At 51.6% G+C, this 18,579-nt stretch overlaps 6 protein-coding genes across 6 annotated transcripts; 2 read left to right on the top strand and 4 right to left on the bottom strand.

The window, feature by feature from the left end:
• Window positions 1-128: 128 nt before the first annotated feature.
• SETTUDRAFT_31106 (uncharacterized protein) lies at window positions 129-2,427 on the top strand (the record flags this gene model as incomplete). Its single annotated transcript, XM_008026833.1, has 2 exons — window positions 129-1,739; window positions 1,864-2,427. The coding sequence occupies 2 exons, from the start codon at window positions 129-131 to the stop codon at window positions 2,425-2,427; spliced, it is 2,175 nt and encodes a 724-aa protein (XP_008025024.1).
• A 3,385-nt stretch (window positions 2,428-5,812) lies between these two features.
• Window positions 5,813-6,891, bottom strand: SETTUDRAFT_178762 (uncharacterized protein). Its single transcript, XM_008027195.1, has one exon. It carries the CDS (start codon window positions 6,786-6,788, stop codon window positions 6,105-6,107), a length of 684 nt encoding a protein of 227 aa, XP_008025386.1. The 5' UTR covers window positions 6,789-6,891; the 3' UTR covers window positions 5,813-6,104.
• Window positions 6,892-9,944: 3,053 nt separating this feature from the next.
• Window positions 9,945-10,968, top strand: SETTUDRAFT_153569 (uncharacterized protein; the record flags this gene model as incomplete). Its single annotated transcript, XM_008027194.1, has 2 exons — window positions 9,945-10,655; window positions 10,723-10,968. The coding sequence occupies 2 exons, from the start codon at window positions 9,945-9,947 to the stop codon at window positions 10,966-10,968; spliced, it is 957 nt and encodes a 318-aa protein (XP_008025385.1).
• A 208-nt stretch (window positions 10,969-11,176) lies between these two features.
• SETTUDRAFT_31103 (uncharacterized protein) lies at window positions 11,177-12,400 on the bottom strand (the record flags this gene model as incomplete). Its single annotated transcript, XM_008026832.1, has 2 exons — window positions 11,177-11,799; window positions 11,857-12,400. 2 exons carry the CDS (start codon window positions 12,398-12,400, stop codon window positions 11,177-11,179), a joined length of 1,167 nt encoding a protein of 388 aa, XP_008025023.1.
• A 640-nt stretch (window positions 12,401-13,040) lies between these two features.
• Window positions 13,041-14,054, bottom strand: SETTUDRAFT_162950 (uncharacterized protein; the record flags this gene model as incomplete). The annotated part of the gene is made up of 2 exons (XM_008027193.1): window positions 13,041-13,595; window positions 13,683-14,054. 2 exons carry the CDS (start codon window positions 14,052-14,054, stop codon window positions 13,143-13,145), a joined length of 825 nt encoding a protein of 274 aa, XP_008025384.1. The 3' UTR covers window positions 13,041-13,142.
• A 291-nt stretch (window positions 14,055-14,345) lies between these two features.
• On the bottom strand, window positions 14,346-16,211 carry SETTUDRAFT_31101 (uncharacterized protein; the record flags this gene model as incomplete). Its single annotated transcript, XM_008026831.1, has 1 exon — window positions 14,346-16,211. One exon carries the CDS (start codon window positions 16,209-16,211, stop codon window positions 14,346-14,348), a length of 1,866 nt encoding a protein of 621 aa, XP_008025022.1.
• Between the last annotated feature and the right edge of the window lie 2,368 nt (window positions 16,212-18,579).

The following is an 18,579-nucleotide window of genomic DNA, read 5'->3' as shown; positions in this document are numbered from 1 at the left end:
TACCGGCAAGTTGCTCTTCAGCAATCTTCTATAATCACCGCCATTATCCATATCCTCGACTCTCTTCTCAAGTCTTCAACAAACACCGTCACGCGCAACTAAGCATTCATCCTTGCACGAAATAAACCATGGTATCCAAAAATCGACCCAGTCTACAGGCTGGTCTCGATAAAGAGGTGTATCAAGTAGCGCGAAAATACTTGGATGAGACAAACGAATCGGCATTGAAACTGCGCATCTCAACGGTATACGACTACATCCAGAAGTCGAATTCGAGCCTCAAACGGCGACCAAAAAAGCAGTTGGAGGATTCCATTGAACGCGTAATCGATGTCATTCGCGAAGACGAGTCAGGTGACGAAGGGGACCAAGTGGTCGAGGTGGAGAGAGACTTTGCCACTGATGAGCCCAAGGACCGGTCGGCCGATTGGATGAATCGTCAAATCGTTAGTGGTTGGAGCACAAACACGGCGAATGGCGAAAAGACCAAGAAAAGGGATGGCGGAAAGTCAAAGGAAGAACGCGAGAGTAAGAGGCAGAAGAAGGCAGCAGCAGCGCAAGAAAACACAATCGACACCCAAGCACCTACCGGTGTACGCCTGGCTGACTTGGGGGGTATAGAAGGTGTCAGAAAGCAACTTAAGGAACATTTGGTTCTACCTCTTCTATGTCCAGAGGAGTATATCATGCGCAGGATCCCAATTCCACGCGGTATACTGCTCCACGGCCCACCAGGATGCGGCAAAACACTTGTGAGTCGGGCTTATGCTGCGGCGCTCGGTGTAGCATATATCGAAATACCTGCACCTTCGATTGTGTCCAGCTTGTCTGGAGATTCAGAGAAGCAAATTCGGGAGTACTTCGAAAAGGCCAAGGAAGTGGCTCCCTGTCTCATGCTCATTGATGAAATCGACGTGATTGCACCGAAGCGCGAAAGTACACAGAGCCAGATGGACAAGAGAATCGTAGCTCAGTTATTGATCTCTATGGATAGCCTGGCCATGGAAAACAACAATGGCAAACCCGTCATTGTGATGGCAACTACAAACCGTCCCAACAGTATTGACCCGGCACTTCGACGTGGAGGGCGCTTCGACACCGAGATCAACATGGGTGTGCCAGACGAGCAGACGCGAAAGCAAATACTCAAAACGCTCACCAAAGAGATCATTCTAGGGCCTGATGTTGATTTTGACCTATTGGCAAAACGGACCGCTGGCTACGTTGGTGCAGACTTGCAGGATCTTGTCGGTAAGGCGGGAACTTGGTCCATGAGTCAATACCGAGAGGCACTCGAAAGGCAAGCGGCGTCTATGAGAGAGGTTATGGATATCGATGGCCACTCAGTTCCTCAGGATGACGATCTTCTTATCGCCAGAGCTAAAGATAAGAACGCCCCGCGACCCGAAGGCTTTGAGAGTACGGCTCTCACTATGGAGGCTTTCGAAGCTGTCTTGCCAACAATCACGCCTTCATCGAAGCGCGAAGGGTTTACCACTGTACCCGATACCACGTGGGAAGATGTGGGTGCTCTTGGCCATGCCCGGGAGGAAATTGAGATGGCCATCTGCGTACCCATCAAAGAGCCAACGAGGTATTCCGACCTCGGCATCTCGGCGCCTACTGGAGTGTTGCTATGGGGTCCACCAGGTTGTGGTAAGACGCTGCTTGCAAAGGCCGCAGCTGCCGAATCATCAGCAAATTTCATCAGTGTCAAGGGATCAGACATTGTGAGCTCGGTGAGTCAAATTTTCAACATTCTGCTGGCTACATTGTTGGGTGTTGCTTCAGCAGACATATGCAAAAGTCCCTCTGAGTATCATACTCCTTCTGCCGCGAAGCCTGCTAACATGTCGACTACAGTACGTTGGAGAATCCGAACGCTCGCTCCGCACAGTCTTCGAACGGGCCCGCTGTTCAGTCCCATGTGTCATCTTCTTCGATGAGATTGATGCGCTCGTACCCAAACGGTCCAAAACACTGCATGAAGCCTCTTCCCGCCTTGTCAACACGTTCCTCGCCGAACTCGACGGACTCTCGGACCGCAAAGGCATCTACATCATCGCCGCGACCAACCGCCCTGACATGATTGACGAAGCCATGCTCCGACCCGGGCGCTTGGAGAAGCTTGTGTACGTGGGACTGCCCAAGCCAGAGGAGCGTGTGGACATTCTCAAAGCACTCATTCGCCAGCGCAAGGTCATCAGTCTCGATATTGCAGAGTTTGCGCGCCAGGACGCGTGCGCGGGCTACTCGGGAGCGGATCTAGCGAGCTTGCTGCGCAACGCAGGTTTGGTTGCGTTCAAGCGACAGGCCAGGTGTATCGAGGAGCAGGACATTGTCATGGCGGCCGACAGGGTGAAGCCGAGCGTGCGCGAGTTGGCCAAGTACGAGGCGTTGAGGAAGGAGTTTGAGAAGGATGTCTAGGACCTGAAAACAAGGAGGACTAATTAATGGGGTTATTATTGTTGTTTATTCTCGATGGTGAGTTTCCGAAACTGCAGGGGAAATGGTTTGCGTGGGCAGGTAGGTAGGTAGGGTATGCGTCCAAAGGTTATGTACTTACGGATGAGCTAAGTAAGCGGCTTGGAAGGTAGAAAGCCTATATCGGTATTAGATTCAGAACAAAAAAGTTCAGGCTTTTCCATCCTCTGGCATTCTTGCCCACGTCTCGATGCTGTTGCAACGCAGAAGCCAGGAGCCATGTTGACCCTGAAGACTTGAGCTTCTCCAGATGACGCGTGAGCCACGTTTCTCCACGTTTATCCCCCCTCCCTCACCCTGTTCCATGCCACCGGGAATGCCCATGACGCGCCAGCCAGCTAGCCCTCGCTCGTGGCGATTCAACCCGCGTCCTCACTAACGTGTGACTCGACTCGAGACCAACAGTCCAGCACAACCTCCCTTGGTATCATCCACCTCGCCCCCTTTCCATGTCCATTTCCATTCCCTCGCCATCAACTAGTGAAGACACGATTCATCCTTTCTTCGTTTCCCACTTTCCCGTGCTCGCTTGTATCATGTGCTCTGTCTCACGCGCGCTTGCAGGCATAGCGAGATAGACCCGTGTATGTATGTATGTATGTATGTATGTATGTATGTATGTATAGTTGTGTTTTCTCATTGTGGATAGACGCGATTCGACGGTTGGAGATGCGTGACGATGGAGAAGTAGGATCTGATATGCAGACGCGTATGGGTGGAGAGCTTGTGGTAGCTCTGTGTGTGGTAGGTATGTGTGTGTGTGTGTGTTTCGCGGCGTGATGCAGTGCAGTGCAGTGGAAGAGATATAGTGATTCAATCACGGTATCGAGATGGAGTTGCCATTGTCTAGATGGACGGGAGCTGGAGGATAGCCTGTTAAAGGGTGTGGTTGTTGGGGGGTAGGTCTGGCGTCGGGGGGGCGGGGCGGTGCGGTCGGTTGGGGATGAGGTAGGGAGGTTCGGACGAGAGTGTTGCGAAGGGCGGCGTCGAGGAGCATCATGGCGAGATGCAGAGATTGAAGAAGCCGTGTTAATCGAGATGAAGGAGATGGAATGGCGTCGTGGTTAGAACAACGGGCTGACTGGCTTCACACTGACAAGCCAGGGACTATGTTCTTGGTGGCCGGCATTTCCCGTGACAAAAAAAAACATCGTCAGGTCTGCCAGTGTGAGGCCGTGGCCAAACTGGTTGCGTAGTCATGGGGATGGGTCCCAGGGTGAGCGTGTATGTAGCGTGTAAGTGCTTTGTTTCTGTGACTAATAGCTAACCGCAAGATGGGAGGGTGCGAGGCGAGGGCCCAGCGAATTCTCACCATCACCACAGGCGGATCCAGCTTCGGGGACCTAGCTTGCTTGCAGTTGCCTACACCTAGACAAGAAGAACCCATGACAGATTTTGTATTCTAGCCTCACAGAAGACTGCCGTAACGTCAGAGAGCCCGAGTATGGCCTTGGCCGTGGACCCGGCCTCAGTGTGAGCGCCGGGGTGTTATCCCGTATCCCGCTCAGTAATAGCCCCATTTCCCTTCCCCCCCTCCCCCCTTCAAGGGCTTACCGGTACTTGCCACATTGCCCCCGAATGCCTAACGAGCGGCTCCACTTCACCGTTCAGCACTTTGCGGACGGACCCTTGGCCATTCAAGCAGAGCCTCAACGCCGATCTCGAATCGAGGACGTCCAGTATATGCCTCAAAGCAGTAATTCGACAAGCCACCGTCGAAGTCTGTCGGTCTCGAGCTCCAGCCAATGCCACGAGCGCGGAGGGCTCCAGACGCTGTAGCCAAGGCGTCCTGGTACACTGGTAATGCCCGAATTTGGGTCCCTTTGGCTCCGCTGCATCGATTATCTGCGTGCAGGTGGCTCCCCCCCCCCTCTCAACAGCCAATGTCTTTCGCAGACCGGCCCCCCCTCCCCTTCCTACCATCCATGATGCAGCGCGCATGAAGAGCTGTCTTCTCATCACCGTCATCTGTCTAACAGAAGAAACAAGTGGGAAAAAAGATACCCACACCGGATGCATGCATGCCCGCGGAGTGAGAAATCTCTTTTTTTGTCTTATTTCCCGCTGAGCCTCTGACTACCCAGTTCAGTAATTCGAAGCGGCGGTTCAGGTGATTTTTCTTTTCTGAAGAGAAGACACACAGGCCCTGGGCCAGGAGACTAGAAGGCAGACCATGGGTCTTTGCAAATCAGGGGCCAAATAGTGTGGTTTGCGTTTGGTTTCGGTCAGTCTGATAGTGGAAATTCGTCTCGAGAAAGGTATACCTCGGGACGCATTCTGATTGGCTGTGGCAAACCCGTGGTCGTTAGGTGCGACGTGTGTGTGTAGAGGATATAGAAAAGTATTAGCTAACATTGTCAGACATGTCCGAGGAGATGCTAGGGAGATGTTTGGCAGGACTGACGGTGGGCTCCTGTTTTCGACTGGTGGTCTGTGCAGTGTATTTTCCACCGTATGCGAGCATAGTCGGCCATCATGTCGAGATGGAACGTGGAAAACGGCGTTTGCTTAGTTTTGATTAGCGTTTGTGTGCAAGAGAGAAGGAAAGAGAGGAGAGACAGGAGATTACTCGATAAAGTTTGCATAGAGAGAGAGAGAGGTCCTTCACTACAACCTACTGCCACGTCAGTGAATTCCACCACATCAACCCCGTTAGCATGACTTGTGGGCTCCAAACTAAGATGACGATCCCTACTCATTGCACTTCCAAACAGAGTATCTCAGTGTTCCAGTGTAGAAAGCAGCAAACTCACCTCCGAGCCACTCACAGGGCGTCGAGGGCAACCGCACCTCGGAGCACTTGGACCGTTCCTCGCGTTTCTCCGCAACCTTCCTACTCCGGCAACTGGGCATCTCGAGGCGTAGAAAACTGTTGGAAATCGGCATTCGACACCGAGGCTTGCGTCTTGGGGATACCGGACTGCGCTTACCCACATAGGGGCAGCGGGCAGTGTCGAACCAAATGTCGACACGAAAGAACGCATGGGGAAACCAAGCGAGAGAGACGTCGTGTAGTCGGAAAATATGCAAGGAGCCAAGGGCTCAGGACATGGAACTCTACGCCGGACGGATCAGCATGCACTTGCCAGGGGGGGTCCCGAAGCGGGTATGCATGCTGCAGGCAAAGATGGTTTAGGTGAGCGGGATCTAATTGCCTTTGCCTCTAGCAAGGGTTGTAGTATTGGTAGTGGCCTGATGTATGTATTTCTACCGATACCCTTTGGTGTTGGGCAAGGAGATCTTGATGCAGGTTTTTTTTGGAGATATTGTTGCAACTCGGGGAGAAAGAGAAACGGAATTTTTTTTTTGTTACATGGGATGAGATGGAGGCGAAAAAGCCTTGTTAGACTATGTGGTCATGAATAATCATTTTGCGCATCACGAGGTGATAGGCTGTCAAGACGTCTTGCTACTATGGTTTTATCCTTGCGTTCCTTATCCGCGCGGGACGGGCCCGGACCAGTCACATGGCGGGTGTGGTGTAAGGATTGCGTAGTCCAGCCTTCAAGCTATAAAAACAGCAGAGCACATTACCTGCTAAATACCAGAAAAAAAGTCATCTTGCCGTACGGGTACCAAGACACGGCCTCAGTACCGGTACCGAGTCTCGAATTCTCGTTCTAGCGTCCCCAAGCCCCTCGGCCCCTCGGCCCCTCGGCGTTCATGGCGCTCTCAGGATGGCCGAGGATGATGGCCTGCCTGGCCCCAAAGGCACCGCAGCCGTCCTCGTCGTCGAGCGGAACCGTCAGGTCTCCTTCTCGCTCGCCTCCGCCCTCGCCCTCGCACCTGAGGAACTTGTCGAAGGCGGCGGTGCCACGGACGCTGCCCTTCTTGTCGTAGAAGTGAATCATGGTGCGCATGGCCTCGATCCAGCGCGCGCAGTCCTTGCACACGACCATGCCTCTGCTGACATGGGTGCGCCTGGTTGGCTCGGCACAGCGAACAGCAGCGAGCTGGTGGTCGGGCAGCGTGGCATAGTCGAGCTCGACGGTATACGTGTAGGAGCCGGCGCTGGAATCCGACTTCCTTGGCGCCGACGAAGCGGAGCGCCGAGAGCTCGTCGACGTGCTGGTATTCGACCGGGACAGCTGTCCACTTAGCGAGAAGAAACGTCGTGTTGACGGAGCGCGCTTGTGCTTGGGTGGCGACGAGGGCACTGTGGCTGGTGGAGATAGTGGTGGCGAGCCTGGTCCGCGGAGGTCGTTGAGCCGCTGGATGGCCGCGTCGCACAGTGTCCACGGGTGTTCATGCGACTCTCCAATGTGCCCGCAGCCGTTGTGCTGGCTGTAGTTGTGGAAACACATTGTCGCGGGCTGGGTGAGGTGTTGGCCTCGGATGACGTAATGCCAGGTTGGGGTTGCTGCGAGTAGCCGTAGCAGTAGTGCTGTGTGTCGCAGATAGAAGGCCCATCCAAGGGGTTTGTGGGGTTGGTTTTTTAGCCGTAGCAGCGGTGCCGCGAGTACCTGGGCTAGTGTAGTGAATGTCAGGTCTGTGACGGGTGAGCATGAGTGCTGTGTATTCCATGCGCGGCACGGATATAGCCTGGGATATATGCCTTCAGCCAGCGCCTAACGTGAGCCGTTGTCTCTGGCCAGCCACCGCCTGTGTTATGCCTTGATGCCCTGCTTATCGCGCGGGCGGCGAATGATTTGAGCCAGGAATAGGGCTGGTCACGTGCCATCATCGACATGGCAGGGCTCCATGCCGCCATGATTTGGCAGAGGCCCGACGCTGGCGGACATGGACGCGCTGACTAACGGCCCATGACTCCCAAGTCGCACGCCAGCTCCACATGGCGAGCTGCTAGATGGTTTCAGCCCTCGCTGTGCTGTACACACAGCTCCATCTTTTGTCGCGCAGTCCCAACGGCTTTGCGGTGTTTCTGCTGGCTCGGCGCGAATCATTGCGCCTGGTGTTGGCAAGGCTGGACCAATGACGTCACCGGATTCAACCCCGGCAAAGGACCGACGCCCTCAACAGATGGGCTAAGCACTTTGAGTATTCCGACCGTGGCAAACTGGAGGGCGAGATGATAATGGATACACAGCCGAGAAGAGGGTATATGAATAGCAGTAAGACGTCATGCAGCATTGCGCAGGGACAGGTCCCTTACTGATACCGGCGCCTAGCTGTACGTGTGTGTACAGCCCAACCGCAGCACCCCAACATGTCTCGCACCGTCATCCCTCCCCCAGCGACGCACCCCTTGTTTCAGCCTATTCCTAGCCATCCAAGAGTCCACGTGCCTTTCGAACACTTGTCCTCGTCTGATAGCTCGTCTTGACAATCTTGGAGATGAATGCTTTTTGGGTATTCCACGTCATGTGACATGCAATTCACGCAGCTGCTTCTCCAAGACGCCTTGCTTAACGGGTACAAGCTGGTATAATTGCTAATACTTGTATACAAGATGTTGGTGTAGGATTCACTGCCCACCTGTCAAAGTCCGTCTGACTCACACATCAAGCAAGGAAATGCAGTCCACGACCCGAAAACTCTTCACCGTCATTCCAGCCCCATGCTAGAACACCAGGGAATATACAGCAAATACGCATAACAGGCCTCAATATGCCCAGATGAACAGAGTCATCGTCTCCTACATGCATACCACTCCAGACCCACCCATTCAGACCCTGCATGAAGCAGCACGTGCTAAAAGTGTGAACTCCAGATAACCATGTCACTCCGCCACCGTACCACGACTGCTATAGATATACCGCAAACCAACCAAGTTCCGCGAATACCTTATCTTCGAAATCACACACAAAACCTTGTCCACTTTACTATGCATACCACACCACCTCACCCGCCAATCCCATCAAACCATGTTGAAAGTTTTTTTCTTGCCTAGATGCGGGGCATCATGCTAAGCCCCCCCGCCCAAGCAGCCCAAAGCAACAAGCTTTGATTTAGCGCCCAGACAAGCCAATCTCGAGGTACAGCTACATACATGTATGGCTATGTATCGGCAGTGTATCTGCAGATTGTGTGGGGAAGGCCCGGCCGCGTAATCAATGTGGGACCTGTGCCTGTGCCTGTGCCTGTGCCTGGTCTGCCGAGCTGCAACGACTCCAGCCGAGGTTCCAAGACACACTGTGGTCACCAGGTAAGACTAGGTTTTGCTGGATTTGAGTCACGGCGGTAGGCGGTGGAGAGATTGGGGTGGGGTACAATGAAGAATGCATCGTTGGGGGTGATGGAAGACTTGAGAGGGCTTTAGCATAAGCGGGGCGGATGTATTGAGACATCTATCTTCTTTGTAGTTATTCATGAGTATCTTGGCTATGTATATGGTTTTGAAGGGGTTATATGTGATCCACGGGTCTCTGCGATTAGTTTCCTATGTAGCTTTGCGCGGGTGGAAATGGGCAATGTGCTAGGACTTATCATAAGCTTTGACCAACGTCCAAATCAAGAAAGTGTAGACAGCTCTCTAATATGCAAGAAAGCTGATATCATTGTTAGTAGCGATTGTAAAGATGGGTTGTGACTGAAGATAGGCAATTCCCCACCTGCAACTTGTGTTCCTGAAATCTTCACAACACCATTCTCACGGGCGAGGATATGGAGTTTGGTGAAAATCCAATAAAACAACATTGTAAATGTTAATAGACTGAGTAAATGACGTACTAGACGAACCGAAGCCTACAGCCACAACTGTGGTACTGTAGGTGCTGCCCGCCTCCACACTCACCGTGGCATGTACCCATCACCCAACAGGACAGCCCACCTGAGACCGTCACGAAAAAACATCAGATCCTCCAATATTATCGCCCTAGACCTGTGGCGTTGTTGAGAAGCAGAACATTCGCCATCAACCATCAGCCGAGGCGAGGCGAAGTCTGCTGTGGCGCTTATCAGCAACAACGCGCCCGCCCTCGCGTTCTCTACTCGATGCGTAGATGATGTTACATGGATTAACTACGCGATCAGCCCAAGTCGCTTTGACATCCTTCCCAGGCTGCCATGAAACAATTCAGATATTTCATCATCTAAATAAACACCTCGCGATCAGCCATGGATAGCAAATATTGCCCTTTTGGGGTGCACTAGGCATGCACAGGCGTCCAATCACAGGCGCGTCTTCCGCGCCCCCAGAACGGGTAAGCCAGCGCTAGCGACAAAGCGGTAATTAATGCTACTACTACGAGTCTTTCCAAAGGAGAGGCCTGATGACCGCTTCAGCAAACACTATTGCTTCTCCCCCCTAATCCAGCATTTTTCACGATGGACCACGCCATGGCACAGCTTAGATGCATGCTCATGCTGCTTGAAAAGTCAGCTCTGAACTTCGATTCAGTGAAAGTGTCCGGGCGCTTCCAACGACACGGCGTGTGTGATATCTATATATAAAGAAAGGATCAGACGGTCAAGACAATGCCTTTGATATCATCTCCATCAACACTCGTACTTCCCTCTATCAAACAACACAGTCTGATTCACCACTGGAAACCCCCACAATGTCCATAACCATGCGCAAAGTCGTCATCTCTAGCTACGGCGACCACTCGGTCGTCTCGATCGTCTCGGCCCCCATCGCCGCCCCATCCAAAGGCGAAGTCCAAGTCAAAGTCCTCTACTCGGGCATGGGCGGCGCCGACATCCTCATGCGCCAAGGCATCTATCCGATGCAGCAAAAAGCGCCCCTGACCCCCGGCTACACCTTCATCGGACGCGTGACGCAGAACGGGGCCGGCTGCAAAAAACACGCAGTCGGCGCTCTCGTCGCCTGTCTCAGTGTCTACAACGGCCAAGCCGAGTTGGTCAACCAGCCCGAGAAATACCTGATTCCCGTGCCCGAGGGCCTCGACCTCCAACAAGCCGTTGCACTTATCCTCGACTGGAGCACCGCGTACGGACTTGCGTTCCGCGCTGCGAATATCAAAAAGGGCCAGCGCGTCTTCATCCACGGGCTCAGCGGTAGCGTGGGCTCCGGACTCCTGGCGCTGTGCAAGATGCAGGGCGCACATGTATACGGGACTGCGTCTGCTGCGAACCACGCCGCCGTGCGGGCTGCCGGCGCCACGCCCTTTGTGTACAGCGACAAGCAATGGATGCATGCGATGCAGCAGCTCGGCGGCGCACACGTCGTCTTCGACGCGCTAGGCTTCGAGTCGTGGGACGAAAGCTTCGCCATCTTGTCTGCGGACCACGGGCTGCTCGTAGGATACGTACGGCGGCAACCTCGACTCGCTCAACGGCGCCAAACCGCGGAGCCAAAACATGCATATTGCAAAGCTACTCGCGAGGGGGCTCGTCCCGTTTTGCCCTTACAGAACATCTTTCTTTTACATCCATCGCGACCAGAAGACGCATAGGCCTGAGGTCGAGATGCTGCTGCAGATGCTGGCGAGGGGTGAGATCCGTGTCCCGATTCGCAGGGTGTGGGCGCTGCATGAGGTACCTGAAGCGCATCGTGTGTGGGTGAAGGAGCCGGGCGTTGGGGCCGTGGTGATCAAAGTCTCTGATGATGAAAAGGCATGAAGGATCAACTATGTAAGACAGAAAGCTGGCGTGGTGATATGTGGTAGTCAAGACATCAAGTTTTCGCACATGTTTCTTCATTCTCGTAGACTTCTTCTTCTTGTAAGATACAAGTTCAGGATATTACCGATTTCTTCTGCCCTTCGATATGTGTGCAAGACGAATCCTCGGAGCTGATCGAGTCGCCATCAGTCCTCGAAGCAGTCAGCTACTCGTCACCCAAAGAGGCATTGGGCTGTCCGTTGTTCTCCTCCTCCTCGTCGTTCTCCTCGCTTCCCTCAACACTGTTCGCCAGAGCCCAGCGCACCAGCTCGTCCTTGGACTGCTGGTCCAACAGCATCTGCATCTCGCGGTCGTACGTTGGCTTGCGGGCCTGGATCTCTTTCAGTTGCTTCTGAAGCTCCTTCTCGCGCTGCAACTCCTTCTGCTTCCGGTTCTTCAGGCGGCGGTACTGGTGGTAGGGCTCCTCGCCGTCGGCTTTGCGCTTGATCCCGCTGAGAACATCGGTGAGAGGCGTAAGGCCGCGCTCGCTGCGTCCCAGCGCCATGTCGTGCCTGCCCTTGGAGATGACTGACTGGGCGTCGCCGTCGTCGTCAGAGTCGATGGGATCCGTCTCTTTCTGCTTACCCTTGCCCTTGTACTCGGTGCTGGGCCCCGGCGCATAGATGTCAGGGAGCTCTGGATCCGGGCTCGACTCGATGACCTGCTCAGCGCTATTCAATGCCGCCTTGCGAATGGCGTCCTTGTCCAGAAGCGGAATCTGGTCGTCGTCGAGCGAGACGTCGTCAAACGGGCCTGGGCCATGGCAATCCGGAATGACCTCGACACCACCTGCAAGTGAAAATCAGTACTCGGTGGAAAGAAAAGAATTGTGATCACCAGGCTTACCCTTCTTCTCGTACGCAGTGTAGATGGTGCCGACAGCCGAAAGCAGCACCTCCTCGGCAGTCAGCAGGCTGACGGGGAACACCTTGCTGACCTTGCCCGTATACAAGTAGATGTACTGAACAAAGTGCGAGAGGTGGCGAATGCTCTGCACGAGGTTCTTCTCCTTGAAGACTTTGAACGGGTACATGAGCGCCATCTCGGAGAGTTCCTTGACCGCCAAAGACAGCCCGTTGGACATCTCGTTGTAGAAGATGACTTCGGACCCCTTGTGAGCTGAGACGGACCAGTACTTGAGCAGAGCCCAGGTTCGGCGCGTGGCATTTTGACCCAGAAACAGCTTCTCGGCGTGTGTGTTCTTGTCTTTCAAGTGCAGAGTGCCAACTGCGCCGAAGACAAAGTCATCGACGGGTGGAAGCTGATCGAACTTGAACGTGACTCCGTTGGACTCAATCAGAGCATCCAGCTGGACGAGTTGGCCCATTGGTCTGGTTGGCATCTGCGTCGAGGTTGCCGTCGGCTGCGCGTCTTTCTTGTTGCGCGCCATGTCTGCTTCTGACTGGGTTTGGATCTGGTTCGCAGTGGATAGTGATCAGTAAAACTTTTCAGCTTGGAGAATTTCATCAAAAAGCAACTTTCAGATTGTTTTGGCTGCTACCAGTGCGCAGATAGCAGTGGCGAGCGACTAAGAACAATCTTGACAGACGTACCTTCAGTGAGCTGTAGTTGTGACTGGATCTTGGAGATGGTTGTTCTGAGTGGAGGATTAGAAGCAAAGGTGGTAAAGAGGGATTTTTGTTGTGTTTATATACAAGGCGGAGTGCGCGTGCGCGTAGGGGTGGGGCGAAGAGTGAGGGTGAGGGTGAAGGTATTTTACCTTCACCCCCACCCTCAAACTCGAGCTACAAAAATATTTGCGAAAACTCTGCTCTCCGGGTCAGCCGCAAACGCTCCTTTTCTGCGCATTCGTGTCACAAGGAGAGTGAGTACGTCCGCGTGACTGGTTGATTTCTAGTCGCCAGGCTTTGCAAGTGTATTTCATTACTTTTCGACGGTCTATTCCAGATCCCCTTCGCCTCTTCACTGCTGGGGTATTCTCCTTATGAAATGAGACAACCTGCGTCAAGGTGGAGCCAAAATTAAGAAGAAAGATGCTTCGTGACTATGACGAGAATTAAAGATAAAAACCAGACTCAATCATACAACTATCGTTTCCTATCTCGTATCATAACAACAGAACCCTTATTAAGAAGTTAGAAATCATTACCTTATCCAACCCCCTCCAGCTTTCAAGTTCTCGGAATCTTGTTCGGAACATGCTCATCATAATACAGCGTCTCCCCACTCCTACCGCCCTCATACAACCCAAGCGCCAACTTGGCCACAGCATCGCCGCACAGCTCTGGCGGCTCAATCATCCCCTCACCTGCATCATCCCAGATCCTAAATCTTTCAATCTCATGGACCGCCATTACCCCATTATACTTGCCTTCGACCAGCCCATCAATCATCTTGGTCCGCGTCAACCTCGGATACACACCTTGGACGCTGAGCAGCGGCTCTTCGTGAGCAAGACACGAAATGAAGCGGGTGAGCGCAGCTTTAGCCATGCTATAGGGCATCCAGCCATGATACGACACGGTGCTATCGCAGGCCGAGGAGAGAATAATAACCTTGCCGCGCCCATAGTTATGTGGGTGGGAAGCTCTCGAAGCACGGAGATGCGGTAGAGCAAGTTGGACCTGCAAAGTCTTCTTAGCATGACTTTTGATTTGCGAATTGGACGAGAGAGCATATAGATTGCTTGGATAAACGAAAATACAGCATACCATGCTCATGGCCCCAAAAACATTAACATCAAACGTCCTCTTTGCAGCTTCGATGTCTAGCTTATCTAGCCTCTGGATCGGCGTAATGATGCCCGCGCAGTAGACCAGTGTGTCGAGGCCGCCAAACACATTGAAGCAGGTTCGCACTGCGAGTTCTCGGTCCTCCTCGAGCGTGACATCGCCCTCGACGATGCGCAGCCGCTCTCTCTGCAGTTTGCTGAACTCGAGTTTTATGCTCGAGTCGATGAGGCCAAAGGCGATTACTTTGGTGTTGAGGGGCAGATAGGGCGCAGAGAGAATGGCCTGGGTTATTGCATAGCCAATTCCGGAGGTTCCGCCGACTACGAGGACGACTTGGGGTTTTGACGACATGGCGAGAGGGAGCTGGAGAGAGAAAACGACGTGCACCTCTGTAGCTGAGAGGATCAGCAAAGTAACTTTAGCGTTCCAATGACGTGAGGCATGTGAAGGTGCAGAGCTTGTGCGTATTGAGACACCGGAAGTGGAGTCGTGCCCCGCGCTAAGGCCCGAATAGGCAAAATTCAGAGAAAGGCCGCGTTTCCGTCTATCCGACTGAAACTTCTGGCACAAAGTCTTGTGCGCGCATGAATTTTATCGAATGTGTATCTGCATCTATAGGTTGGGATTCTCATCCTGTCCCTCCTATCCTATCATTCCCTCCTCCATGGCCTTGATCTGTAATGCCAGGATCCTGCTATAGTACCTAGACAGGGCCAGGTTGCCGCCCATGAACCAGAGACCAGGATGGCCACTCTTCTGCCACATGGTCCTGAACTCTCCCTCGTTGTTGAAGCCCCAGACCTCACTGACACGGTCCGCGACTTCATCGCCGAATATCTTGCGTGCCTGTGTGCGCATGTTCTGGTACCCGGTTGCAAATACAATCTCATCGGCCTCTAACTTGTCGCCATCAGCAAACTCAATGCCATTGGGCAGGACTTGGGAAATCTCTTGGCCATGCTTGATCTTAATCTTGCCGTCAATGATGAGCTGGGATGCCCCGACATCAATATAGTAGCCTCCTCCGCGCTGAAAGTACTTCATCAGCAGGCCCGACTTCATGGGGCCCTCGTCGAGGCCAAAGCCGGCTTTACGCAGGCCATCAAGAATCTCCTTGTCAAAATCTGCCCCAGCCTTCGATACCTTCACTTGTATCAGCTTCATCAGCTCACTTGGAATACTCCAAAAAGTGAGATCGGCATCTTCGGTTGGCGGCGCATCTTCCTCATAGGTCCCCTTGTTTGCAATATCTGTGATAGCCGTCGAGGAAACCACGCAGGTTGTGCTGCGCTGAACCATTGTGACGTCGTAGCCTTTCTCAAAGAAGTCTTGCGCAATGTCATGTCCGGAATTGCAGCTTCCTACGACTATTGCCTTCTTGCCTTTTGATTCTGGATTTGCGCCTGGGTGCTCAGAGCTGTGGCACAGGCGATCGCCCTTGAAGGTTTCCATACCCTTGATTTGAGGAAAGTTCTTCTCGCCCGAATGGCCCGTCGCCTGCACAATGTGTCGTGGGTGCAGCGTTCGCGTTTCGATAGTTCCATCTGCTTTCTTGCGCTCAACGGTTACCGTCCATTGCTTCTTACTCTCATCCCACGAGGATGATTTGATGCTTGTCGAAGTCCACACGTTGAGCTCGAGGAGGTTGACGTATGCTTCAAAGAACTCGGCGAGCTTGTCTTTTGGAGTGAACACTGGCCAGTGCGCTGGAAAAGGCACGTATGGCAAGTGGTCGTACCACACGGGATCATGAAGAACGAGTTGCCGATAGCGCTTGCGCCAGTTGTCACCCACTCTTTCATTCTGGTCTATCATGAGCGCGGGAACACCGAGCATCTTCAGACGAGCAGCGACTGTAAGCCCGCCTTGGCCAGCTCCCAGAATCAGCACCCTAGGATCAATGCCTTCTTTCTCGGCATCCCGCATCTCTTTCCATGTCTTTCTGTTAGGGTCACCGCCGTGCTTGACGCCTTTTGTTCTGCGATGGTTGAGAGGCTCCTCGTGGCCCTTGAGCTCCTTCAGTAAAGTGTAGACGGAGAAGATCTTCCACTGTCCATTGTCTTCGGCCAGGTATATGACGCCCTCACCACGGCCCACGCTCGTCTCAAACGTGATGAAAAAGTTGATACCCTGGACGTCACCGAGAAGATCAATGGCACCAAATTTTGGAGACCGGTACTCAGTGGTCTTGCTCACTTGCAGCTTCGTCAACTGCACTTTGCTGGAGTCGAGGTATTGCTTGATCGCAGAGCTGCCCTTTACTGTCCTGAGCTCCCAGGTCAAGGCCAAGTGATCTCTCCAATAACTGTTCTCGCAGAACAGGCCCGCAATGGCTGCATAGTCTTTCCTGGAGAGAGCATCGTTGAGGCGGGCAACTACCTCATCGGCGATCTTGACGGCATCGACAGACTTGTTGTTTGACGAGGCTGGAAAGACTCCGAAAGGAATGTTGACTGATCCAATCTCGGGCCGCTCGCTCGAAGGAATAGAAGCATCGCCTACACCCATGTTGTAGCTCGTGGCGGCGTAAAGAGGTGCACCGAATAGACTTTGCGATATGGACTGGTAGTGCAGCTTCTAGGAGCGAAGGCTGGAGGGGCACAGGCTGCGTAAAAGGCAGAACAAGTGAGGTCAGCTCGTATCGAGAGCATGGACGCCCGGCTCGGTACAGTACATAATAATGGTTGATCGTATCTCATTCATCGACGTGCTGCCGCCAGAAGCGGAACAGACACAGTAATGGTCGGTCTCGGCCAAGTTTCCGAGAAGCCAAGGTGCGGGGGAAGTGGCGATGCTCCGGGGAAGCAGCTACTGCCCCTCTGCCTATGCTTCTTCATCGGTCCGGCACCCCCACTCTCGCCGATTTTCGCTCAGCCTTGAGCCTTGATCTCTCAGCCCACCAGCCGTTGAAATGGATTATAACGAACCCAATATCCATCTCTGAATGTCGAGCACGCCGCAAACAGTCTACCAAGTCGTTCACCGTTCCGGCAACAGCCGCGGCTAAAGGGTTTGGCCAGAACATAGTCCCCAGCAAACTATGCGTCCACTTGTCCCGTAAGCTTAGAATGATTGCATGCCACTTCATCACTGCAAGCATCATGCGAGGCCGACCTTTTCCCCGGATTACCAGAAACAGACATGCCGAGTCAACATCCAGCTAGTCTGACGGTGCCGATGGCTATGGCAATAGCGTGGCGCTGTTGGGGTTACCCCGAGCATCTGGACATGGACCGAAGAAGCAAAGAAGACCGAGCTATACTTGAGCAGATATGGCGCGCAATCAAGGCTATGGGGTGGCGATGGCTTCGAGCATGTTTCCTAGAATGGACTGGGATGAGATCTTGAGCTAACAGGCCAATCCAGCATTTCACGGGCATTCTAGAAACATATCCAACAGGACAGGGCAATGCAAGATCGATGATGTCAGCCTACTCTCGCTAGGAAAGCTTCCCTCACACAACCTGGATGCATTCTGATCCGAACAAAGATCGACTTTGATCAAGGCTCGGGGGAGCAGCTTAAAGTTCTCATTTTCTACTGAACTCAAGTACTAGCTTTGGGTTAAAATCTGACGTGAGCGCGATCAAATGCCAGCAAACTCTCGCGTCATGATTTACTCGATTTACTACCTATTTGCGCCACAATGCAACTCAATATACGGAGGTGACTGTCAAAAGTTCTTGCTAACAGGGGTGCATTAATTACCGCCGAAAATAGGGCCAAAGCTATGTAATTAGTCCCGCTACCCCTCTTTGTACTTATTACTACCTTTAAGTTTAATAATTTCTTAAATATAAAATAAAATACGCTCTATCTAAGCTTAAATTTAGTATTAAAGTAGCTTATTTTAGTACTGTTACTATACTTTTATCTCTTTTACTTAACTTTTTAGTACGCCTTTTTATGTTATCTTTCTTTTAAGCTATAGCTAGGCTACTTTAATAGCGTTAAAATTAGGTAAATTACTTAGCTATAGGAGCTACTCTACTTTAATATCTTAGTATATAGTTCTTTAAGCGTAGTAAGTATATAAAAGTAATTTATCTTCTTAAATAAAAACACGTAGTCTCTCTTTTTAGCACTCTTTTATAAGAAGAATTAGCTTGAAAATAAGAACTTAAGTTTAGTAATACTACTAATTAATACTACTATTATGCTAAGGCACAGATTCACCATAACCCTTATGCTAACTAAGCACTACTTACTTTTAAGAACAAATATAAATTAGTAGTTAAGTCTAAAGGAAAAATTAATTAACAATATCTTTTAGAAAAATCTTTTGCTTAAAGAACTAACTATTTGTATTTTACTTGTTTTTCTCTCTCTTATAGCTTATAAGAAAAGGAAGAGCCTATAGTTCTATTCTTTTTACTAAGATAATATTATAATTCTATACTATACCTTTATAAATAGTAAAGCCTAAAAGGCTACTTTTAACTCTTTAGTAGATAAATTAGCTAATACATATAAATAGTAAAGATAAAAAAGATAGTAATACTACTTAGAGTAGTAGTAGAAGTGCTTCTAACTTTAAAAAAAAAGAACTAAAACCTATTACGAAAGGAAGAAATATGGTTTAATTAATTTATTTCCAGTAAGTAAACGTGTATTATTAATATAACAACTAAACTAGTTTAAAAAATTTTAAGTAAAAGATAAGAAGATTTAAAATTAGGTCTATTAAGAAAGAAATACTAATTTAAATAAACTAAGCTAGTACTTATTGTAAGGGGCTGCGCTCCGGGGAGCAATCGCGAGGTATACAAGAGGTTGTATTCGATAGAGAGCTATAGAGTCTACTTGCGTGGTGTTTATTTACTTGTCGGAGAAAGGTTGCACCGAGTGTCTGAGCGCGTCGTCTGGGGCGCCGCTC

The sequence above is a fragment of the Exserohilum turcica genome (assembly GCF_000359705.1).
Source record: "Exserohilum turcica Et28A unplaced genomic scaffold SETTUscaffold_2, whole genome shotgun sequence".
Taxonomy (NCBI): Eukaryota; Fungi; Ascomycota; class Dothideomycetes; order Pleosporales; family Pleosporaceae; genus Exserohilum; species Exserohilum turcicum.
This window is presented reverse-complemented; position numbering and strand designations above follow the sequence as displayed.